The 26,517-nt window shown below is 38.2% G+C and overlaps 1 protein-coding gene across 10 annotated transcripts in view; it reads right to left on the bottom strand.

The window, feature by feature from the left end:
- Window positions 1-464: 464 nt before the first annotated feature.
- tfap2a (transcription factor AP-2 alpha) overlaps window positions 465-26,517 on the bottom strand; it is a 33,236-nt gene continuing 7,183 nt past the window's right edge. For 9 of the 10 annotated variants that reach the window (XM_073050860.1, XM_073050821.1, XM_073050838.1 and 6 more), the window contains 5 exons: window positions 24,261-24,312; window positions 21,978-22,209; window positions 21,300-21,418; window positions 18,860-19,001; window positions 15,751-17,140 (listed from right to left, as the gene is read on the bottom strand). In XM_073050860.1, coding sequence (XP_072906961.1) covers window positions 16,849-17,140; window positions 18,860-19,001; window positions 21,300-21,418; window positions 21,978-22,209; window positions 24,261-24,312 — 837 coding nt within the window. In that variant the 3' untranslated portion in view covers window positions 15,751-16,848. Of the gene's footprint in view, window positions 1,799-15,750; window positions 17,141-18,859; window positions 19,002-21,299; window positions 21,419-21,977; window positions 22,210-24,260; window positions 24,313-26,517 lie in introns of those variants that run through there. The other variant, XM_073050855.1, reaches the window with a different exon arrangement.

Here is a 26,517-nt window from a genome sequence, read left to right as displayed (position 1 = left end):
CCTAAGTTCTGACTATCTATGCCTCTCATAATTTTATACACTTATATCACAATTCCCCTCAGCCTTTCATACTTCAGAGAGTGCAACCCATTTGTGCAGACTCTCTCTGTAGCTTATACCCCTCCAGTCTAGGCAGAACCTGGTAAACCTCTTCTGCGCCTCTACATCTTTCCAGTAATGAGGCAACCAGAATTGAACAAAACACTCCCAAGTGTAGGTACATTGAGGAAATATCACATGAGACAATAGGATTAAGCATCGGAGAAGGTCATTGAGTTCATCGCTCCTGGACATCCTCGAGGATGTTCTGAGACTGATGATCTGGTATCTATTCTCCATCCAGCATGATGACGTGGCCTGGGAGTGCTAGCTGTTGACATGGGCCCATCAGAGTAGCCAGAGAGTGTATCCTTGTCCAGCATTGACATCACTCGTTCAGATAGACACAAAAAAAAAGGTACATATAAGATTTATTGAGGAAATAAACAATGACATTTAAGTCCTTTAGGTCACTTCTTGTGGGAGAAAAAGAAAATAAAATTGCTTCAGCTTTCACGGAGAACGGAAAGGATTCAAGGCTGGATTTATATTCCAATTTGGAACTTCCACTTTTCCAGAAAAGTGACATTTGGATTCAAATGACTTTCAGCAATGGAGAATTAGCTGCTTGCATCTCGTATACTAACAGAGAAAATAAATGCCAAGTCTTGATGGTTCTGTGACAGGCCAGAAATTTCCCAGGTGTATTTCTTTTTCTCAGGACTACGAAAGGTGAGATAGGGAAGGAAGAAAAGATGAAAGGAAGAAAAAGAATAAAGGAAGAAAGAAAGTGTAGTAGGAAGGAGGGAAGGAACTGTGGCAGAAAGGAAAGAAATAAAGATCACAGGCATTTTCAAGTGAAATAAATTCTTTGAGAAAGAATGGTTATCTTGTGGATTGAAGCGTGGTGGTTAAAAAGCTGTAGTTGCCTGCATGAAAATCTGCAAGCACCCCCTTGATGAAAGTGAGTGGAAACAACACTCAGTGAGAACATGTTTTATTGCTGAAGTATCCACTAGCTGGATCATATGTGAAGATTAGTTGCAAGAACAGTGTAGTGGGGAGCTGATGGTACTACACTCCACCAAGTAACTCCACCTTCAAGAAAACCAGGGGATGGGAACAATATTAGAATACCTTTATACCCAAGTTCTGGCTATGCCAACCCAACCTCAAATCCTACATCTGAATCTGAATGGATCCGAATTGAACAGAAGTCACAATTTTGAAGTTATTTCTGTTTCTGTCTGATTCAAATCAAAGGTAGTATGGGGTTAAAGTTTGGATTATTGTAATATTGAAAACTTTTATATCATAATGCTTTGAAAAATAGCCTATGACAATTCATAGAAGACAAATTAAATTCTTTAAAATTGCTTAATTGTACATCCAAGTCAATTAAATTTGCTAGAAATGTTAACCAAAAGCATAAAATAATGCAAATATCCAAAGAGTCAGGCAGCATTTGTGGTGAGAGAACCAAAGTTAACACTTCTGGTCCATGACCATTCATCAGAACTGAGCTGAAAAATTGACCTGTATCATGTCCCATCCAGCTGACTGCTTGCATTCACTGTGCTTGTTTACTTTTGTGCCTGCAAGTTCCATTGTCCGTAAGGTCATATTTTGTCAGTCACACAAAGGAGTTTGCAAGTTGCAATGGAGTCTTAAACAGTGTAGACATGAAGCTCTACCCTCAGAATACCACTGAAGGGGAAACTGGGGCAATGGTTCTGTTCCAATCGAAGTCTCTGGTACACTTGTAAAAAAAAATATAAATGTTTAGAAACAATTAAAGAAGATATAATTACATTTTTAAAAAAGTTACATTAATTAAAATGCATCAAAGTACTTCCAAATCAATTAAGTATTAAGTTAAAATAAAATAATATTTAAAAGTGCTTATCTACCCATTCTTCAAGCAGAGAATCCTGAACCACTACCTGCATATTTCAGCTCCCGTTTTTCTTCAATTACATTTGTATCCATTTAGAATCAACTGTGTCATTCAATTGGATAAAAGTCTTGGGTAGAAAAACGCAAAGAACACAGTGATTGTGTTTATAGCGATAATCTTGTACTGACTCATCATTTAAAATGTGCTGTCTTGATGAATAGTGATGTATTTCTGAAGAAGTAAAAGCCAGATTCATTAGCTGTTTTTTTTCTATGGCAAGAACTGGACATTTCACAGTAGAAAGGCCACATCAAAATAACTGCATCATATTTTGGGATCCATCAGACGTAATATCAAAGCTTTCATCAGTTAGTTGGAATGCATGTACTGTGTGCCTGTCATAAGTACACATTTTGTACGGCTGGATTAAACCTACATGTTGTATCTGTGTATCTTGGTTTATCTATGTATATACAAGTGCATATTAAATACGCATTCTGAATGTGTTAAACATACATACTGTATAAATGTGTTAAATGCAAATAACTATTATATAATGTTGGAACATTGGGGTTTGCATTGATAATTAAATTTGACTGCTTTTAGAGGAACATGTATCCTTAACATTAAGTGGATAAGCATTTATATTTGTGCACTCAGAACTTCATGTTATATATATTTATTAGATGATTATGGGTGGGGTTCAATTCATGTTCCTTCTTGACCCCTATTGTGCATGTCATATTGGTAAAACTCCTATTTACTTGCATTTGCTTTGTGAGGATTTGCCTTCCAGTGTGTCAAGCAGGCATAAAATGTTGCTGCTTAAATTGAAACTGTATTCAGCGTTGTGGACAGAAATCTAGGTTATTGCCTTCAAGGGTCAGTTCATTCAAACCTAAATATAGGTTCGTGCTGGTGAAGAGAATGGAGCTGGAATGTAGTTACCGACTAATACACTGCAATCGCATACAACTGTCCCCTTTAACACTTTACAAATTATATCTGTACAATACAAACACATCCTAAATTAATGCGGGGAATCTATATTACTTAACTTTCCTTTTTGTTTCCAGTATCATCAATGTTTAATCACAAACTTCCAAATAAAAAACATAAAATGGCTTCATTTCTAATTCCCTCTATCAGATTGCAGATATGCTCTAATCTTAAGGGGAAAAAAATTAGGAGGCATCTGGAGTCACTGTTGGATAAACCATCACCATCCTGTCACCCAATCCATTACCACTGTACTCCACCATCTTTTCTATATTAACATAATTATTTTGAAACTGTAAATATATTTGTGTGGTCTTAAGCCATCAACATTTATTTAATTCTAGACTAGCTCATAGCATAGCTGTTGTTCAATGTTAAAGCAGACATAGACTGTTCAAAATGTTAAAAATAAATACAAAACTTAGCAATCTGGTCTCTGGATGAGAACAGCAATACAAAACTCATTCAATTCTTCAATATTAAGTATTTCAAAATCCCATTTCAGAATTGCTAAAAATTTCATTTACCTACAACAGATAACGATTGTGATATTGTGTTTATCATGTGTATGAAATTATGTCATTTTACAGAGAGATAACTTTAGGTCTTTCTTAAAGATAAGCAAATTGAAATAACAAAAAATCTGTTAACTCCTTTTCACATTTTTGGTTGCCTATCATTGTTTTCTCTTACGCAGTACATAAAGGACTATTTTTTCCATAACATTTAGAGTAATTATTCATATTTGGAGATGTTTCTTTGTGTGAATGAAAGCGACAGTGAGAATAAATAAACAATAAATAGGAATAAATAAGGAATTTAAGAGACATGCAAGAACAAAAAGGCAATATATTAAGCTGCAAGAAGGAAACTGGATAATTATTTGATTGGCAGAATAAGAAAAATGAGAAGGCTTGAAAGAAATATATTAAGTTTTTTTTAATAGGAGGAGATGAGAAAGAGAATCAATTTTATCAAATTAAAAAGAGCTGCAAATCGACACAGCTACCAGGAACCTCTTTCAGTCAGCCCATCTGAAGTTGTTGTTGAAAGTTCTCTGTCTGGATTCATCCATTTGCCAAACTGTTATGCATTTGATGGAGAACCATGAAGCTTTTTAAACGCTCACATCATTTACAAGGGTCCAGGTTTTCATTAAAAAGGAGAGGCAAGCATCAAAGCCCCTGATTTAAATGGCGTGTGCCTCAGCGATTTGAGTGAGCGAATGACAAAGCTGAGAGAAAAAATGTTCACTCGAGCAATTATTTCTCCATGGTGAATTTGTATTAGTTTGCTGGAAAGAAGCATATGTTTGGCCTGGGGCAAGACTCCCCCCCCCCCCACCCCCCCGGCTGCGGCAGAGTGATCAGACTGAGAGAAGAGACACAGACCTGGACTGCAGGCACATAACAATCCTGGGTCCAGCACCAGCCGTAGCTTCTGAGTTGTATTTAGAACCTGTCACTGTTGAATTATCAGAATTATATTCCTTGTGTCAAGTTATAAAAGGCAAATAAAAAAATAAAAATATTACTTGTATCCCAAGTTGCTGAATTAGGTCTCTTTGTAAGTTGAGTCCGAGGACTTGTCTTGAATTTGTCTCACATTCTGTGTATCTTTAAATATCTCAGAATACTGACAGTCCAATGAAGATTTAATCAAAATAGTGCCTTCAACTATTTAATCATAATGCCTTCAACTAATCTGCTTCTGTTTCAGATAAATGCATTAAACTGTGGGGATTTTGAAACCGGACTATTGTGGACCTAAAATAACAAAGATACTTAATTATTAAAAATTGGTGGACCAATCACTTGGAAGAAAATTGCAACAACAATGGATGGTATGCCTTTATTCACTTAACTTAGCTTCAGGCTTACACTAAACACAGGAAATGACTTCCACAACACTAAAATACTTTGCAAATTCAGTATCTAGATCTAGTCCTTTTATTCAGCCAGAATAGAGATACAGAGAGAATGGAAGTCCCTTTAAATCTTAAATGATAGTGCAACATTTTCTGAAATAATATCAGCAAACAGCGTATAATGTTATACATGGGCCCTGCTTAAAGAATGATTAGAGAATATTTAGAGAAAAAATACTGGAGCGTGGTATTTTAAACCAGAGATGAAGCAAGAAATTAAAATAAAGCTTCTCTGAAGATGCCAGTGCTTCAGAAAATAGACGGCATTATTTACAGAAGCAGTCAAATTGCTCAATTCCAGTAAATAGAAAAGAATTTGATCTGTCTGAGTGTTTACATGCCATCCTGTTCCAGAAATAGAATAAATATCAACTGATATCAAGTTACTACATGGCACATGTGTTGCTTTGGATGAAAGGGCCATAAAATTAGTGGAAGCTCATATTTGCCTGTTTTCAAGACCTTGATGTAAATCATTTGATTTGCAACAAGGGTAAATCTGGTGGTAATTGATGGGCATGTTTTTACACGACAGTCACAATAGAGCAAGCCAGCCTTCATCACTGAGTTTGTTCATGTAATTTGAAGCAATTAAAGATATAACATCAATTGTGTTCCATTTCCAAAACAGAACAGGTCCTTAATCAGAAAAAAAATATGAAAAGGATATTTGGAACCCGAAATAAGTTGACATGTAAGCACTTGAAGGAAGAAATAAGATTTGAATGGAACATGATGTGTGGACTATGATTCCAAAGAAATAATGTGAAAAATATGGAACTGGGATGTCAAGGATTAGGATCAAATGTTCAAAATGGAAAAATATGAAAATCTCCTTGAGGAATGCGGAAAAACACACAAGAGACAAGGAAGGAAACCAAAATGCTTGCAGCAGGGCAAATAAGTAAAAGAACATGGAGACAGTGATTGGGAATTTAAGTATTATGATTGGGCATATGGGAAAGGAGCACTACAATCATTACATAAAAACAGAAAGAAATACCATCATCGCATGGGCATTAGATATTCAGGCAACAGAAGAAGCAGCTTGTCCAACTTGAGGTGAATTTTATCATCTAATTCTCCTCAAAGTTAAATTGACGTTATTAAAATCATGCATTTATGTCCCAAATTGAAATACAATATATAAAATCTCCTATGATTTCTTTTTTTTTCAAATTTCATTTTCTGGAGAAGTATATTAGAATACAGTATATTGCTGGTATCTCAGAAGCTTGTTTCTAAAGAAACAAAAAAGGATACAGTTTGAAACATAACTAGCAATGGACAAAGGATAGTGATTTTGCAATTAAGCCAAACTCAATGAAAAATAAAACATTGAAAATCGTGACAGGAGTCCTAATTAGCTATGCAATGAAGGATTTACAAATGTTTGTCCATTGTCAGATTATACAAGATATACAATCAGTGGCCACTTTATTAGGCACAGGATTGGACCCTGTGTGGTCTTCTGCTGCTGTAGCCAATCCACTTCAAGTTTCAATGTGCTGTGCATTTGAATATGCTCTTCTGCACACCACTGTTATAAAACAGGGTTATTTGAGCTAATGTCATATTCCTGTCAGCTTGAACCAGTTTTGGCCATTCTCCTTGACCTCTCTCATAAACAAGGTGTTTTCACCCATGGAACTGCCACTCACTGGATCTTTTTCTTTTGTTCTCCACACCATTCTCTGTAAACCCTAGAGGCTGTTGTGCGTGAAAATCTCCCGAGATCTGCAGATTCTGAAACACTCTAAGTATCCCATCTGGTACCAATAATCATTCCATGGTCAAAGTCACTTAGATCACATTTCTTCCTCATTCTGATGTTTGGTATGAACAACAACTGAACTACTTGAGCATGTCTGCATGCCTTTATGCATTGAGATGCTGTGATATGATTAGATGATTAGATATATGCATTTACAAGCAGGTGTACATGTGTATATCTAATAAAATGGCCACTGAGTGTATTTTATTGAATCTGGAAAAGAAATCTGTTGAGTAAATTCCTCTGTATGTTTCTTTTTTGCTCTTCTTCTTCCTGATGCTTAAGTAACCTGAATTTTTATCAGCTAGCCATTACTCCTTGACTTATGTTACCTCTGCCTCCTGTCCTCATTAACCTGGGTGGTGATATCCTGCATAATGGGTTTCTCATTGCTTGCAATTGGAAGGACAAGCAATCAGACACATAAAGACTGATATAATTTGGTATTTTCTAAACAGAAAATGGACTTGCTTTTCTATCTGTCCTTTCAGGTCCCTTTGATGACCTTCCAAAATCTTTTGCAGATAACACTGCTGCAATGCAACATATGAGGCAGCCGATTTGTGTGCAGAAGACTCACAAGAAAAACCAAAATGGAAATGACCAAATAATCTGTTGTTGTCATGGTAACTGAGCTGCACATTTTGGATGGGACACTTGAGTTGATATCCTGTTCTTCAAAAACTATGAGGATCTTCATTCCTCCTTGTGTGAGTCTACTCAAGAGTGTCGAGCATTGCAGCTCATTGCACTGTGTGAATTTTTGAATGGCTTCTTGATGTACACATATACAGGAGTGAGTGCTCAGAATAGATGTAATTGATGTAATAAACTATAGTTAGGAAGAGAATTGATGAGAATATAGGGAGAATAAAATAAAGGGATTAATGCTAATTATTGGTTGTTGGCCAACTTGAACTTGTCGGGCAAAATAACCCTTGATATTGGTGTATCTTTCTCTGATTCTACCATGGCACAAGGGTCTGTTACAATGTGAGAAATGTTCTCACAGTTACTTCTTGGAGACAAAATATTGTTGATAATGGGAAATTCATTTAATTCTACAAAGAGAGACTGGGTGAAATGTCTTTCCTGAGAGGTTTGATGCTGCTCAGAAGAGAGTGGCTGTGGCAATTTCTTTAGAACCTGAAACATAGAACAGTACAGCACAGTACAAGCCCTTCAGCCCAAGATGTTTTTTGACCAATATAATCCTACTCCATAATCAATTTAACTCTTTCCTCCTGCACAGCACATAACTCTCCATTTTTTCTTATATCTGTGTACCTAAGAGTTAAATAATATCCCTTTAATGAAATAATGGATACTTACTAGAAATGAGGAAAAGTACAAGGTCAGGGAGAGAAAATATATTATTGTGCACATAAAGTCATAAGATTTGTGTTTGCACTGAAACAGTGCTGAACATGTGAAGAAGTTCAAATAAACAGGTCATTCACTCTTACACTGGCATTATTTACATTAAATCTGCTTTTGTGGCAAACATCTCACAGAATCTAAAGACACTTGTAAATTCTGGAAGAGTTATAATAACTGAAACTAAGGGTCAAAGATCTGAAATGTTAATTTTTCCTCTTTCCATAGACGCTACCTGACCTGCTGAATGTTTCCAGCATTTTCTGTCTTTATTTCCAGCATCTGCAGGTTTATTTTTAATTGTCATGTTATTGTAAGCCTTGCATTGGTAACAGAAAAGTCAGACTCAGCAAGCAAGGCTGATGATACAAATTTCTCAAAAGATTCCACAGAAGTTGTACAATATTGTTAGCGGCAGTTGGTGGAGCTGTTTTATACTTCAAAATAATTGAGTTCAATCTCATTCCAAAATGCTGGGCATAACTCTCCCAGTTCTTGTTCTAAGTAGGTGCTGAGAGAGTGCTGAATTGTTGGAAATCATGTCCATCAAATGAGATGTTAAACCAAAGTTTTCCCTATTTACTCAGGAAAAAGTAAAAGATTCACAAGCCCCAATAACTTGGACATTATTTGTCTCTCAACTAACACCATGAAACAGATAACCAGGTTGATCTTCATACTATTTATGGAAGATTTGTCTGTGCAAATTTGAAGCAAGCTTTCTATACTGCAACAGTGCTTACACATTAGGAGGCACTGAAGACCTTTGAGCAAGTTTTTCCTTAAGACTTATTGCATACGGCAATCTATATATTCCAAGTGATACTTCTGTGTTTGCATTGTGATGAAGCTTATAGCTGGCAAAAAGCCATGATTGGCTCAGTTGGCAGGGTTCTTCAGTATGAGTCAGAAGACCATAGTGTCACAGTAATTGGTTTGAAAAGCATGCTTGTGTCCAGCACTAATGGAACAATTAACCCAGAACATAATTATTCCTTAGAGTAGAAATTTTAATTTCAATAAAAAAACAGGAGAGTTATCCCTGTCTCCTTATCTCCTTGCCAATATTTATCACTCAATAAACAGCACAAAAACAGATTGTCTGGTCATCATCACATTCCTGTTTGTGGGAGCTTGCTGTGCCTAAATTAGCTGCTATCCTTCTTACATTACAACAGAGACTATACTTCAAAGGGCCTTCTGCTGTTATAACAGTCCTTCGAGAAATTAAATCATTTTCCACCAACATTAAATTTGCATTGTAAATGCGAACAATAGACACTTTTTAGTCAATCCAGTTCATATTCTGAAGAATGTGAGTCATTAAGGAAAGGTCTAGGCTTTAGCAGCTGCAGTGGTGTGAGAATACTTCCATTGATAAAAGTATTGGCTTGGCTCAATAACAGGAGTCAGATTCAGGTGTTGAGATCTAGGGGTGAATGAATGCCATAGGTTGGCAGTTGGTAATACATAGGACACATGTCATTAACAGAAGTCTTCAGATAAGGGGCTCTTTAGAGAAGAGGAAGGCTTTCCCCACTGTCTAGGACAAAAATGTTTTCTTGGCCAATACTAAAATAGATTCAGCAGTTGTCCAGGATCATAGCCATAGAGTAAAAACTCATAACTTTTACTGGCAGCACACAAACACTTGTTGGACAAATTGTGCTTGGTGTCATATTAGTGACAGGATTCAGTGGAAGAATGTCTACTGGAAGAATGCAAGTCAGATACATCATGACCTCAATCAGTATGGAAAGCACTGAGCTTTAACCAATGCCCATCCTTAACCTAGCAATGCTAAACAGTCATGACTCATATCAATACTACTTACAGATTGGTTATTGACAGATTCCTGCTCGAACTTGGCACAATGCTATACTACATCTGCCTTCTACAGATGTTGTTGAATTACACCAGTTCCCAGAAACAGGTGTGATGAAAATATATTTCTGTATCTATCTCCACAGATCCTGCCTGACGGACTAAGTATTTTCCAGAATTCTCTGTTTTTATTCTGTTGAGAGAAATGTGCCAGGTTTGAAATATTTTTTTTTTTGCTTTCATAACTTCTGCATAAACAGCTGCTCTGATTCACATTCTGTTAGGAATAAAACTTGGCTGGAAGAATAGCCATCAGGCTGCTGGATCAGGACAATCAGAAATAATGAGAATGAGAAGAAAGACTCTCAGCACGAGGTCATTTCACATACTCAATATACTCACAGAAAAATTCTCTGATGCAGACCACTGTGAGGAGCAATGTGAGATGTCCATATTCACTATCAATCTTTCACCAGCTGCAGCCAAATCTGAAGTCTCAGAGCAGGGCAGGGACTGCATTGCCAAATGTTGTCAAGGTAACTATGCCAATAAATATTTATATTGCTTTACTGGTGATGCATGGCAGCTCCACATTAGAAGTAAAAGGGTTTTCATTCCCTCTACATATGATTATGGGCCACATGTTATCTACAGATAAAATGGCTGATGACTTTGGTAAATATACAAATGGATAGCAAGCGTACAATGAAAAGCTATACCGAATAGCAAACTGACCCCACTGGAGCATCAAGTTAGATTGTGGTCTGCTGCATGTACCTCCACTTTGCACTTTGCTGTATGATGACACTAATGAGCACGAAGAGGAGAAGAATAAGGCGAAGAAGTGAGGAGGCAACATGGACTCTGCTTTGCTCACACATTCTATATCAGTCTATTTAGTAGTTCCATTTTCAATACCTCATTCATCATGCCCTACCTTCCCTCTGCCACTGACTATCATTACATCCACCTTATTCTAACAAAAGGAGCCAGTGCAAGTTGAACATTCCAAACTAAACGTCAATGAGGTTGTATTGCACACCACAGTGTCACTGATTGAAGCAATTCTCCAATACAGAACTACTTCAATGCCCATAGTATTGCTGTTTCCATGAAGTAGACGACAGATGGCCTTGGTGGACAACCTCAAACAGCTGCAGCCCTTGAAGGCCTGGTTGTGGACTGTATCCACCTCTACATTATCTATACTGACCCAAAACAGACAACAGCAAGGGTAGGAATGAAAGCCAAGCTCTTTGCTAAGTATACTCCTAGCCTTCTCCTGCTTTTAGGCATCACACCAGTTTCCCAAGAATTTTGTTGTGTATTGCTTCTGCAGTGGATTTAATGAAGCTTTTGTCTGAATTCTTATTTGAGTTATCTAACCCTGTGAGTGTCGCTATCCTTCTGTAAGCTAGGCTCTACACTTGCTGAACCTTGGTCTGATTGGCTGCAGTGTCTCACTATGTGCCAAACATAACTGTGTAATTGCCTAAATTAGAAGTCACTGCCTGAGCTAACATTTAAGATCAGGTAACTGCGCCTTCAACGGTCTACTCCTCTGGCATGCTGAAGTACTTTAACACTGTCATTTTTCCAGGATTTCCAAAGAGTTTCTGATCATTTGGTGGTTACCATTAAAGCCAGCACAGATTATTCATTAAAAATTAACTTACTTCAGACTCCAATGCACATATCCCCACTTGCTTTGAAAATGGCACATTTTTAAGCACATACACAGACCAGGTCTCTGTTAGTTATGTATTTACCTCAAAGTGCTGATGTTAATTGACATATTAAGAGTCTGTTCTGGATGAGGCCGTGTTGGAATCCCAGAAGTCAGTCCCAAGTAAGAGAAAGCATACATCTATGTGAAGGCCTGAGCAAAAATTCAACCATTGGAGGAACTCTCTTGTAGAGGGAAGTATGCAGTCAACAGGTGGAATGGAGACTGAAGACTTGAGGCCTTCTTTGATTGATGGACTGTTATCCAGGTCCATTTGTGGTTTTGTTTGGGGGGCGTGGGGGATTAATGTTTTTTTTTAATTGGAAGACTGAATGGGGGATGGGAATAGGAAAGAACTTAATATTGAGTAAAGGTGACTCTACTCCTGACATTGGTTAGATACTGAGCCAAGTTCCCTCTACTAAACCATGAGGAGAGGTTTGGAGTTTCTGGCTCATCTGGGAACAAATTAAACCATCCACTCTATACAGCGTGTACATTGGATATTTGCTATCTAGTCCTTATTTGTGGATTAGATCAATGGAATGAGACTGGAATGGGTAAGTTCAAGATACTCCGAGCATTCACTAAACCACTGACAGAGTGTAGTGTTCATCCTGTGGTATTTCTGGTGTCTGAAATAGCCAGGAGCAAGACATTCCCCTTCCACTTTTAACATTGACCAAAGAATCCAGGCCAGTTTTAAGAGGGCAGAGTCCACACATCTCACTACTCAGAGATGTGGTGAATCAAATGATTAAAAAATGGGCCTGAATTATGTACTAGCAGCGATCTGAATAGAACACAAATCCATAACCTCTGCAAAATATTATTATACCCAATCAAGGGTCAGAAATAGTTAACCACGAATTGTCTAATGGAAGACTACATTAGCACTAACAAAGATGACTGAATCTTATCACCTGTTGCAAGTAAAATGGACCAACCTATATCCAGTGCCTACAAATAAAGACCTCAAACCACGACTCCAGAACCTCAACACACCACAGTCAGTATTGCCAGAAATACAGGGCATACTGCATTTAAACTGGAACATGCGCGCCACCGATTGTCGCTTGGAATGAGTGTAACTGGGAATATAGTAGAATAGATACGTGGCGTGAAGAAAGGAAAACTACTCCGTGCAGGTGCAACAAGCAATCGATTATGGCACTCTATTGGCTATCTAATTCCAACCCGCATAAACAACCGTATTATTAGATAATAGGAGAACTAAACTGCGTTAAGGTTACATCACAAATCAGTCAGCGTCTGTAAAGTGACAACCAAGTTACTAATTCAGATGCTTAATCCTTAATCAAATCTAAAAATTTAATGCATTATCTCGTACATCACAGTATCAGACTGACCAAATCATTAGATGGACGATTATTCTTTATGTTCTTAAAACAGGGGAAACTGATTAAGTGCGGGGACAGACACCACAGCGCCACGCCTCTTTGGATTAACGATTGCCCCAGGTCACTGTAACTCGGGATTATTTGTTATAGATCACACGAGTCAATCGCTCACTCTAGGCAGCTGGACACTAGAAAACATTTCATTACTTGAAGTATCGAATTAACTCCCATGCCTTTTATGTTCACTGTTGCCAGCGAGAGTCTAGCTCAGATTTATTTTAATCAATTATAAATAATTGGGAACTTTGCTTTAACCTGTTCTCTTTACTTCTCTACACTTTGCCGTTTATTATCTCCAATGGAGGAGCGGGGTGTGATTAAACTAGAAAGGGTTAATGACCCAGAAAGTGGGAGAGCTGAAAATCGTTGGTTCCGAAAAGCCCTGGGGTTGATAACTATTTCGCTACTGTTGCCTCTACTTCTCCCTACAGTCAACAAATCTTTCCCGACAAGCCAATCCTTAAAAATTTCAGCATCACTGGCTTTTGCTAAAACTGCTCTTTAAACAAAAAATGATTTCAGAAACGATATTGTTGCTGTTCAGACTGCCCTACGACTATTTGATTTTTGGATAGCACAAGGGTGAGGTCCCTATTTAATGGTTAAACGCCTTTATATTTTTTTAATTCAGGTACAATAACAACCGGCCTCTTTGGGGAAGGTAGACTGTGTATGTAATAAATGATTTAGCATGAAATATTTAATTGGAACGAAGCAGATGTCGATTCCAGTCTTCTAAACCTGATTATACCTCAGACATGTTAGGCAAGCATTAATGATTGATAATGGCGCTAATTAACCCTAACCCTCCCCGTAAACACACGCAGTATTGTTAGATAACAGCGGCCAGTAAGTTTTTTCACAGTCAGGAAGCCGTGCACAAATTTCTGCCAGAGAGACAGAGCAGATCATCCCACTAGGAGAACCCATTAGCAAATCGCAGTTCTTATCAGAAGTAATTCCTCGCAGGAAAACTCTGACTAGAAGTCCACGAGAGAGGGAAAAGGCAGAGAGATAAACGATTTTAAGAATCATCTTATTTCAGTATATTTCGTGAGACAGTGCAGCAAGTAATATCATTTATGAAATATTCCCGAAAATGACTAAACAAGATCCATCTTTAAAAAAAAACTATTGCTACAAGACAAAATGGATTGATTAGATTTCGGATTCTACGAGGCATTTACCATTAATATTAATGTCTCGCGATTGAGACGCGATTACCTGCATATGAATCAACAACATACAGACATGCTCAACATGACAAAATTCTGCGTCATAATCTTTGCTTGCTAACTTTTTTAAAACTTTTAATGCGTTTACAAGATTAAACTGAACGGTTTGGACATGCATATCATTTCATTATAATATCATTCCCGTTGCAATCAATTCCGAGACGTTCATTTTGCTAACCCGCCATTTAAAATTAAGATATACTTCCCAGGTATTTACACCTTTGACGTTGGGATTGGTATTTAATAAATGCACTTTGATATTTCTTTAAGTGGTTTCTTCCACCCCCCCCCCCCCCCTCCGTATAAACAGCAGACTTGAAATAATGTTTATGAATGCCATTGTGCCTGAGGTAAGTACTATATCCCACACACATTCTGAGACCCGGCCAGAAAAAAAAACAGCTCTGATAGACAACGTTTCACCTCACCTGCTAACATTGCGCATTTCATTTGTGTCAAGCGCGCGCGCGCACACACACACACACACACACACACACACACACACACACACACACACACACACACACACACACACACACACACACACACACACACACACACACACACACACACACACACACACACTTATCTAGATTAGAATTTCCGTGTATAATATACCATAAAACTGAACTGCATTTGACAAAGAATTTAACGTTGCAGTCAACAAGAACCAAACGTCCTTATTATAAACCATATATTAAACTTATCTTATCTCACAGATTTATCCTATGTCTTAGCCGAGAATTTATTGCGTGTATGGCACGCACATTACTTTATTCACGAATCATCAAGCCTGTAAAAATGCAATATAAAAAGGGTAATGTCGCTTCCAACCTTATTGTTTTAAATCTATTGGTTGCACAGTACTACAGCAATGAAAAATACCTCACACATTGGATCTGGAGGGTGAGAGGGAGGTTGGTAGGAAGATCGACTTATTAAAGCAGACAGTAAACAATATGCAGTATTCCTCAGCACGTCTCCCTGGAAATCCGCTAGGAAATATTAAAATGATTATCATTATCTTAAAAAATCGCTGTCATTGAGAAAATAGAGTGTTAAGAGTCAAACAGCAGATCGACATTTTATAACCGCAGTATCATGAAAATCTGCGAGGTTTATTTAGTGACTTGTCACATCATTAGGTACATTATTTCAGGGCAGCGAAAACCAGGGCAATACACTCCCCCACCCCTCCGTCCCACCCTCAACCCGCCTCCGCCCCCACCAATCCACGATCCTCACCCCCCACACACCCTCCCAGTCTAACGCCGCTACCTTTTTATCATTTATTTTGATTACGACTCAATAAACTACCAAAGCAAGCCTGTTCAACTCTAACTTGAAGTTCAAGTTTTTTTTATTATACTTGAGGGAAACAATGGGTTCAGCTGCTTATTGCGGGGGAGCAATTGCCAAGGGAGAGTTAAACCCAATTACTGCAAACCATACAGAAAGGCTGCAGGAAAATACTGCCAAGTAAAAATACGCCTGGGCAAAACAGAGCCACTGAATAAAAAAAAAATCGACATAAAGCGTATCAAATATTTATTTATCTGGGTAACAAAGGACTATGATACATCGACAGGCATGTAAACTATTGCCAACACAACTCTATATAATACAGCTAAAAACTGTTTCCAATTTAGCCACCGGTCATACAAGATATCAGCTCGTCCCAAATGCTGTCAGCTCAACAATAAAATACTAAACCGTTCTATAGACAATATCAGTTTATTGCTCTGCTTTTTTCAGTAGGGAAAGAAGACATGGTGTCAGATAATTCCTTTGTCACAACACATGGGATATTTTAAAACACAAAAAAACATCACAGATGCTTTTTTTTTAAAAAAATGGGTATTCTTAAATTTGAATTCCTGTGGTATTATAAACTATTCGATGTTTGTCATATAAAACTCGCTTCTTTCCCCCCTCCCCCCCCCCCCACCTTCTTGGATTTTGTTCAACTGTGTATCGCCACAACATGCTACAGAGGGCTAAAATGTGTTTTCCCAGGGTTTCCCCAATATTTTTCTAAGTACCATAAAATCACGGAAAGATCTACTGTATGTGATGAAGATTAAAACCCACTTACAGGAGGTAAACGATATCACCAGATAAATAAAATAAAGGCTTAAACAGACGCACCATATTTACAATTCCCATTAAATTACGCATAAATAAATATATACATACATGAACATCGTTTCCCTTACTATACCGTGAACTGCAAGTTCCAATGGTTGTTTAAATTGACTGATACCTAGGCTTAGAGGATTTCTTTTTGTCAACGAGGATGGTAATGACAGAAGAACTGCTCCAGTTTACTTACAATACTGATAAAATATGCTTTCATTACCTTCTTTAAATGATTGTGACTACAATCTTTAAAATCTTAAACAACGGGGTATGTCAATCAAGATGCAGTCCGATGAAGGTTTAACTCGGTAAAAAGTTTTAGAAACTTCTTGTCTTTTCTCCCTTTCTCTCTTAATCAACAGTTCAAAATTCTTCATCGTCTTCTCTGCTCGCTAAGGCTCCGAGTTCCGGGTTGAGAGGGAAACAGTCACACCTATATGACAACTTTTAAATGTTTTGTTTCTTTAGGAAATTGCAGTTTGCTATCCAACTACTTTCTGTGTTTCTCGTCTTTGTCTCCGCTTTTACTGGGATTTTCACCCGTGTGGTTGTTGGGAGTATTGTTCATGTACATTTTGTCCATGGCTTTCAGTGCTTCGGTGAGATAGTTCTGTAAGGCAGTTATAGCAGCGCACAGAGCCGGACTCCCGAAGCCGTGTGTGATTAAACTGAAGTGAGTCAGGCAGCTCTGAATACCAGGTTCCAAGATCGGGGCAGGTCGTGAGTTCCCCAAAGGAGATCGGTCTTGTGTCAGCAAGTCTGTAAACTCTTTGCAGATTTGTCTGAAATTTAAGATAACAGGTTGTAATGTTCATGCTGTATTATCTATTCGGGGGAGCGGATGAGCGGGGGATTGGTAAGGCCACAACTTCTACTCAGCACACTTTAGAATCATTTTCGAATTAATTTCCAAGCGCTTCGCCCTTCCTCGTGTGACAACCCTGGCAGAGGCAGGGATTTAACAAATGGACTAACATAAGGACGGCTTCTGGTTCAAAATCCACTACCATGAAATTTATGTTTGTCCTGGATAACAGTGGACAGCTTCACAGGAAGGATTCGTTCAGGTTTACCTGTAGCAGACACTACTGCCAGCTTTACTTGATGGACCCATGGCCGATTATTGTTTTAAATATGTTTGTCAACATTTAAATTGATCCCGATTACTCCAATTAATTATTTGTATATCATTATAAATTCCTGATACGTTTGAAACAACGGCAAGAAACTCGAAGTGCACATTTAGCATAAGTTGTCAATACTCCCAGCGTTTCAGTGCATATCAACTAAATTTCTGAAGTTAAAATTAAAGGATTTGTTATACAATGCACTCTAATACATGGAATCTACTTGAAATTTAGAATGCTAATAAACCAAAGTAAACATCAGACCATTCAGCGTTCACTCTGAAGTTTGAACTCATCTTTGTTTCCTCGTTGAATTTCTGAATATATAGTGTGTACCCATGTGTAAAATGCTGTTAAATGACAAATTCATAACAAAAAAATCAAATTAACATAATGGAATGCAGAGGGCAGTAACAACTATATTGTCCTCCAGCGCTATTGTCTTAGAAAAATCAGATTAATTAATGTGAATGAAATCATCACTATAATGCATATAGCTCAAGTCATGCTTCGTGTGCGTGCGCGCGCGTATGTTTGGTCCTCTGTGTGCGCGAGCACGTGTGTATACATGTCTGAATGTGTGCATGAGGGTGTACCTTGGATTAGGTCTGTTAATTTAGACCAATGTTTGGTATTCTATATCACTTACTATACTGAATCCATTTTCAAAGTCTCTTTGGAACTAGGTAAAATATATCTCTACGCCTGAAGTGGAAAGATCTCAAACCTTCTGAAAGAATGCTGAGTTCACTGGGAGTGTAACCATCGATACAAATTGCTCCACCAACCTCCCAGTGCCTATACACCGCAATGCCCTTCGGTGACATTTCAAATTCTTAATTAAAGGCTAGAAAACAAGCCTGGAAATTTCCTCCAACATTTCAGCACGGATAATTTACTTTTCACACGTGCCTTTTCATCCAAGCAGTTCGGCTGTACACAATTGCTAAATAATACTTATTAGCCGCTGAGAAAATATTACGGGCTTAAATAACTCCGTCTGATATGTGACTTCACAAAATTACGGTGCTTCATGTGCTCGAACAGTGAAAGCATTGGATGCCAAGTGAGCCGGCGCTGCTCTTGATAGCAGGAGGTCTTAAAATGAATACTGAGGATAACACCACAAGCAAACCAGGTGTGAGGGTTATCGACTACTGATCCACATTCTACTCCTAAACCTTTTTCTATGCACTTGTCAGAACCCAAATGGGTATATTCAGAATATCCATAAGCCCGAGTTTAAACCCATCCAAACCCAAGAGTTCTTGCAAACTATATACACGAAACTTAACGAGACCAGAATATGCATGCGGGGAAGGGGTAGGGTGAAAAAAAAACTCAGTTGAAGTTTTCATTAAGAAAAGGACTCACTTTGTTGCCAGTAACATGTTTTTGCGCGTCACTTGCTCGTTGGGATCGGAATGTTGTCGGTTGACGTACTCGGCTATTGCTTTGGCTGGGAACTCTGTTTCGCAAACGTAGCCAAAATCCCGGGCAAGGTGCACGGCTTCACCTGGGCATGGAATTGAATGACATGTCCACAATGTAGGTCGATCCTTCAAATCCATTTTTTAATATGGCAATTGATTCTAATGATGGCAGACTGATATAACATGCAAACTGATTACAGTGACCGTTCTCTAAACTTTAGTAGAATTGTTTTACAAATTACATGTAAAGTGCTTCAAAGCCGACTTTATGATCCCGTAAAATGCAGCAGATTCTTTACTTGCATTATTGAAATTTGGTTGGAGCTACGTACTAAGACGATTAATTTTAATGGCAGGACTTAGATAAAAAAAGACTCAAGTTGTTTGCAGATTTGTTTAAAATGATCATTTTATCATGAGTACAATGCAGCACAAAAATGCACGATTTCTTTAAATATTTAGATTTCTTTGCACGATAACTAACATTTCTACACTACAGTGCAGCTTCTTTCAGCAGCTTAATGGAAGGAATAGTTCAGAACTATTGTCATTTGTCACAAACTAAATATTTGAAGCATACAATAAAAAAATTGGAAAGCTTCAGTGAGTCATTTAACGACATTATGAGGAGCTAAATGGTGAACTGGATAGGATATCAAATAAATTGACAATATCTCTTTTGTTGTCATACATTCAGTGGCAGTCTATGTTCCTGTCTATGCAACATCCTCTTGCACATAAGCCTGCGTTCCAAAAACCCAACGCAACTGAACAACAAGACATACTGTAGTTATGCAGGGCTGAAATGCCGTGTGTGATTTTTTAACGTTGGCTCATAAACATTACAGCGGGATGGTTCTCTTGACCCAGACTGACTTTTAGACAGCACTTTGTGAAAAGATGAGTCGTGTGTGGATACGTTTGAACTTCTGTCAATTGTGGAGGGGAAAAAAAGGCTGCCTGTGGGTGAACCGTAGTTTAACTACGCTTAGAAATATAGGAGCAGTTTATTGACCAGGTAAAAATACAACAAATCCGCTTGTTTAAAAGGAAGCATGACTCAAATCAAATGCACGTGCCGTTCGATGCAATACACCATAAATAATCAGCATTCTGGAAGATTTACCATGTTTTTATCATTACAACAATTCCATACAATGATAAAATAAAATACTGTTCCCCACGATTGCAGACTAAGCACTTTGGAAGAAGAAGAACTCCTTGCCAAAAAAAAAAACATATTTTTCAGTTTCCCTTAAACAGTTCGGTACATTAGTTTCTAGAACCCTGTCTTTTTGTTGATTTCAAAGCCTTTGGTTTTAATTTCCTGAACCAGTTGGGTTTTACTGCAGGGCTTCCTGCTATTAGCCAGCACCGGAAGGACGCATGCGCCAATTAGTGCTTCAAAGGCAGAGTCCAGTAACTCGTTTCCATAAAATGGAACAGATCATAAACAATAACAACAGACACAGTCCAACAGCCTGGCCCTTAGAAATCCAACTGGTCACACATTCATCAGCAAAGCATCTACGCGTGAATCCACTCCTGGCTAATTATAACCCAGAACGATAATCAGATTAATGATTTTCTTTAAGAACCTCTCTCCATACTATCCTGACACACTGGGCTATTGTAACCATTTTACAACCTAGACCTTGGACACAATGAACATCAATTATAGACAGATACACAAACGCTTTTCACTCCTAGCTCTGTTTTTATACGTACATCCAACGAGGGAAATACTAAATAAGTCATAAGCATAAGAGGCTCCTGAGCATAAGTCATAAGGTTTGGACGTATTCCCTACCAAATAATCTTTTGATTATCTCACTCTCCGAGCCAGGTAAATTAAAATATTTTCTACAGCCGCTGTGATGCACCTTATTTTGTAGCTCAGCACTCCTGGAGACAATAATAAGGCATAAGGGTCCATCATTAACACTTCATTCGCATGATATTACTTCAGACATTAGTCCTAAAAGCACAAAGCAATCCATCCAGGCACCACCTTCTCTGCACTCCCGACCCGCGGGAAAAAAAGCGATTTGCAATCTCCCTACACTCCCTCAACACACCGACCACATCCTCTAACCACATCTGGTGATGTCAGGCTTCTCTTCTAATAACTCGGGCGGAAGCTTACTGTATACATCTAAGAGAATCGTTGCAGTGTTCAGTGCAAAAATCGGACTCTTGTTACTCTCCCTTCTTTACTGCCGGCACTTTGAAGGGTTAACATCAGGCAATAACTGCTGTCTGTCGGTGCGGGATTACATAAGGGCACGTGGTCCCACAAAAACAAAATTTCCCGCTCCCTCCACAAACATCCCAACTTAACACTTTATCTTTAATAAGGAAATGCAATAAAATTCACTTACCCTCAACAAGTGATGTTAGTAGCGTTACATTTGCAGCTTTGCGTCTACCGGCTGGTAAATTTAATCCAATTTTGTCTAATTTTTCTCTTAATGATCGTCCTCCGTTTTTAGATTTCGCTCTTTTTTAAAAAAAAGAAGCTCCTGGTTAAATTGCTACTGCAAACCCATCCTGCAACTAAAGTCTTTTTACATGGAAAGACTTACAATTTTAAAAAAAAATTTGAAATATGCTCACTTGGGAATTACAAAGCAGTTTTCAAACAAATCTGTGATTCCGCTGTGTAGTAAAGATCACTTTTCTCTTTAATGCAAACCTTTGATATCTTAAAACAACTTCATCTGCGTCTATGCAAAGTTTTATATCGTCATTATACCGTTAAAATGTGTGTAAAGTTGTTCACTGAAGGATGTTTTGGCCTTCATTTATTTCAGTAACCAGTGACTGCTTTTCAAACTATTGATGAGTGTGACAGGGCATTCGTGTCCGTATGCAGACACGAAATAAGGCAATATACTTTACAAGCAAACAGATATAATTGTGGTTGTGGGAATTAAATTAATAACAGGGGAAAATAAAGAACAGTAACATTGCTGAAGTATGTTATTTTCCCTGTTGTGTGTGCAGCAGTGTGTTTTCAGTAAGTTGAGCAGGTTAGGAAGATGCCCCATAGCCCTCACCTCCTAAGCACTCCTCCCAGTAACGAGGCATTGAGACACTCAGGCGGAGAGAGGCGTCTCTGCACTTCCGCCACCGTCACCTTGTACTTTGATGTTGAACTGAGGAGCGAGAGGCGACCCGGAACTGAACAGAACACCTCGTTTGGGTTCGCAACCCCGCCAAAGAGCCCGTCCTTATTGACTGAGATCGAGGTGACAACCCCACTGTGTGACTTCGATAGGGACATGGGACCTGAAAGAGAGGCATCATTCAGATCAATAACACAGCCCATGGCTAGCACTGCATAAACGAAGGAAAAGGTGACTTTACAACTCTCCGCAGTGTTGGTCCCCACTAACCCTACATACAACTCCAACCTCTGTTTAAGCATGTCTGCACCGCTGCGATTAGATCTTATATAAGAGCCTATCAGGCCTTTGTCTTCTTCATCATCGGACACACTGTCAGTGAAAGCAGCATCGCCAGTGCACGTTAATACAATGTCGCTTGAGCTGAATTGTACTTGTAGATTGTATATTTTAAGATGAAACATAAAATGAAACCTGATCATTTGTGCACTCAGACCAAATTGAAGTGAACCACGTCTTTATTATATGCACACCCTTTCCAAAGTTAGCTGGCTAACTGCATTTTGCTGCCAAGGCCAATTTCCAAACGTGTCAATATCACAGTAAAGTCATTTCCATTGTGTAATAGAAAAAATGCTCCTGTGATTCAACACAGCATAAATAGATTCCTTGTTTGGCAAGTCAAGAATGAACTCATATTCTAATATGTCTGTGTCACACGTTTATATCGCTAACACTGCTTTAAATTGTGCTCCATCCTTATTTGTGTTTAGTTATTTGTTAAATTAATTTCGAGGCATTTATTTTGCAACGATATAGCAAAGACGAGCTAGTTGTTATTATAGTGTTTCATCCTAATAGCATTTCAATTCTGTTCCAGTCCGCATCTGGACTTACATCCTACAACACTCAGCACGGGAGGAATTATTGCTTCTGTCGGCAAAATGGGCCGACACATACCGGAACACCAACACATCAACTCCTAACCTCAATTTATCAGCTCATTGCAACAACAACAACAACAACAACAACAACAACAACAACAACAACAACAAAAAGATGTAATTGGCAAGAAATTAATGTGGCCGTTTTCGCGAAACAACCTGCATTCAGCCAATGGGCCGTTATAACCGCCCGGAAGAGAAATGAAGAATTGTGGAATTCTGATTACCAGAGCGGAATTAGACTAAACAATGCAAGTATCCATCGAATTTCCCCTTCACTTTAGAGAACGAACCAGTGCAGCAAAATTATTCATTTTTATTATTGACCGACTAAAATGTAGAATAGAGGTCCACAACGCATTTGCACTAGACCCCCCTCCCCACACTAAAAAAAAAGCACCTTTGCAAAGCAATCAACTGTTCTGCTTAGGGGCTCTCTTTATGCCACTGGAAATCTACTCTAGATCTTTGAAGGCGTCGAGTTCCTAGTTCCGGATAGATCACTTGTGACATTAATAGCTCTGGGGAGGCTAACAGAGACAATAGGAGTTAAACGAACTCTTGAGATTACTAATAAAAGAGCCAATTATCATGTCGACGTGGAAAGAGCATCTCTTAAGATTTATCCCTTGCACATGTAATTTGACGTGACAAAACCTGGAGAAGCAGAAAGATGAAACTTAAACCATTTAATCGTAAACTGCAGTTTTACGAATTAATGTGCACTCGCGCACTATTCTATGCATCCCCAGTTCGGATCAAATCATTCCGAGAACAACATCTCTTTAAGCATCTTAGCAAAGGAAGCAGGCGGCTCTTTATGAAGACTCAGCTCAAAATGCATACTGCCCAAGTAAAGATCCACAAAAATATATACCAGTCCAAATCCAAACGCACATGACTAACCAAACCCTGAAAAGTATGTAACGCCAATCGACAGTATAATTGCTTCTGCAAATTCGAGCATTTGATTTGATTTATATGCTCCCTAATTCATCTGCTCATTAAAGGAGCACAACTGTAAATAATTCCTTAAATCCACACCAACGTGCAGAGACTGAGCAGAATTATTTTTCTGTAAGCGGTCCCGCTGCACCAAAATTTAAACAGCCAAGGGTTATGTAGCAACCCATCGTATCCGTATCTCTCTTAATTGTCTCCATCCCCTGGTTTCCCATTAATTGCTGCATACAAAACGCCAATAAAGCAGTTGGCCTCTGCCAATGTCTACAACAACGCCGGATTTGAAAGAAAAATAAATAGAACTTGCCTTTTTTAATAACGGTGTGGTCCTGGATGTTAATACCTTGATCATCAACATGCTGAAACGGAATTATTAAAATAACATTACCATAAACTTATGGAAATAAAGGACGGTAGACAGCCTCTACCACGGCAAGAACTGCATGAACTGAGTTACGTTAGAAGTTGTTAAAATCCACCCAGTGCCTGGCACATTCCTTTGAATAAATATGATAATGCGTGCATTAACCACAGCGTGATAATTCTCGTTTCCTGTTCAATACATCATTTTAATTTTGGTTGTAGTATTTTTAAGGGTTTGGCAAAAGACTGGATTCCTGAGAATCGTTTATTTGATAATTTTCCCTTTGTAAGGTAAAATCTGTGTGTGTGTATGTGTGTGTGTGGGGGGGGGGAGGGGTTGGGGGTATATATCGATCCACTGCCCAACCCCAGTAGTTCTCCCCACCAGAAAAGCATTTGTCCTCAGCTTTTATTAGTTATGGGGACCATTAAGTGGGAGCAAATCTGCTCATTTCAACATTGACATGCAGTACAGTGTCGAAATATGTTTGCCAATTTGACACGAATTCTACCGAGACTGAGCGATTGGCAATCTTCGCACAACAGCCAGTTCATTTACAAATACCAGTCACTTCCAAATCGCGGCTGCAATGTCAGGAGCGGACCCCGCGTCATTCATTCAGCTTTGATTTTCCCCCTTTGTTATTTATTATTGCAACCTCCATCGACAGCTTCCCACTACATTATCTCCCGGCTTCTCATTATGTTTTGTTTTTCTCTCTCAAACTGTGGTTCAATCAGACATACGCTATTGTTTTTCTGATTCAGCGGGTTTAGTTTTAACCCAGTTCCTAAAACCAACGCCGGAACTCTGGCTCTATTAAACATTCATCTAACAGCATGCATGACTCGACCGACTGAAATACTGTGCTTTTTTTCTGGGGAAAAAAAATCTAAGAACCGTTTTGCTTAAAAGGTTTATAATCCAGGAGTCGATATACTTTAAAAGGTTTAGAAAAGAATATATTTCTCCGTTAATCGTGGCTGAAGGCGCTAATCGCTGGCCTTCCTACAATAACGTACAAAACTGGTATTACTTTGACAGTCTAAAGAATTGACACCAGAGTGTTATAGAAGCTTCATTATAATAATTACACTCCAAAACGTGTGCCCCCTCCCCTTATACCAATACAATACAAATGCTGGGCAATATTTCACCATAGTGAGGACTTTTTAATTCCTATTTCACACAAACACAGTCACATCAAAATAAGCTGAACCATTTAGACTATTTTTAACCGATTTTCCTCTTTTTTTTTGGAACGCATTACGATTTTATTGTTAAATGTTCTCCTAGAGTAAGGACACCACATATGATTCAGTTAAAGCCATATTTTATGCTTGTTTACAGCAGATTTTTGTTTGTGTGTATGCGCGCGCGTATGTGTGTTAAAGAGCCAGTCACATTTAAGCAAAGTATGGCCGCAGGTATTAAGTGGAATGTTGAACAGCTTTCAATCGTACTAAGCATTCATAATGAGTATTTGTTTGGAAGTGAATGCATGATGGTTTCTTGCTTATGAATATTTTACGAGAGCTTTGAGATCTGCATTTTTGTAAAACGAAATTAAAAGTAGTGTTTCGAAACACAATATTGCCTCAAACTAAGCCGACCAGCAGAGCGGTTGGTTTTCATTTTAACCGTCTTTTGTTTGCAAGATAAGCAATATCTACTTATAAATATTTCAGATTATCATTGACGGTAGAAATTCAAATTGTGATATAACCAATAAATTCAATTTCCCTCTCCACTGAATAATGGTCAATTTTATACAATGCAAGCATATACTATTTGTATTTTACATGCACCACAATAATAACTCCACAGTAAGCAAAGGAAATGAAATTAGCTCTAGTAAATCAGTGCAAGTAATACAACGTCCCGTTTTCTCGGGAGAAGGGAAATTAAAGCATCAGAAGGATTTAAAAATATACATTTCTCAACTATGAGTCAGACCAGAAAGTACAGATTGAAATAAATCTTTACTGCCAAGTTGAAAGATTGAATAAGGCACACAGTACTTGTGCTCTGGTGGGAGCTAATTGTTTACAAATTGCAAACAAAAGTTGAAACGGGAACGTTCAATTTAATTAAATGAAGAACATAAATATCTATTTTGGTTATTGAAAATAATAATCCATTTTTATTTAATGCCTAGTAGCAAATGTGTTATTGAGTAGTTGTTACTGGATTTTTGTTG

The sequence above is a fragment of the Hemitrygon akajei genome, chromosome 1 (genome assembly GCF_048418815.1).
Source record: "Hemitrygon akajei chromosome 1, sHemAka1.3, whole genome shotgun sequence".
Lineage (NCBI taxonomy): Eukaryota > Metazoa > Chordata > Chondrichthyes > Myliobatiformes > Dasyatidae > Hemitrygon > Hemitrygon akajei.
The sequence above is the reverse complement of the archived record's forward strand: the minus strand, read 5'-3'. Positions and strand labels throughout refer to the sequence as shown.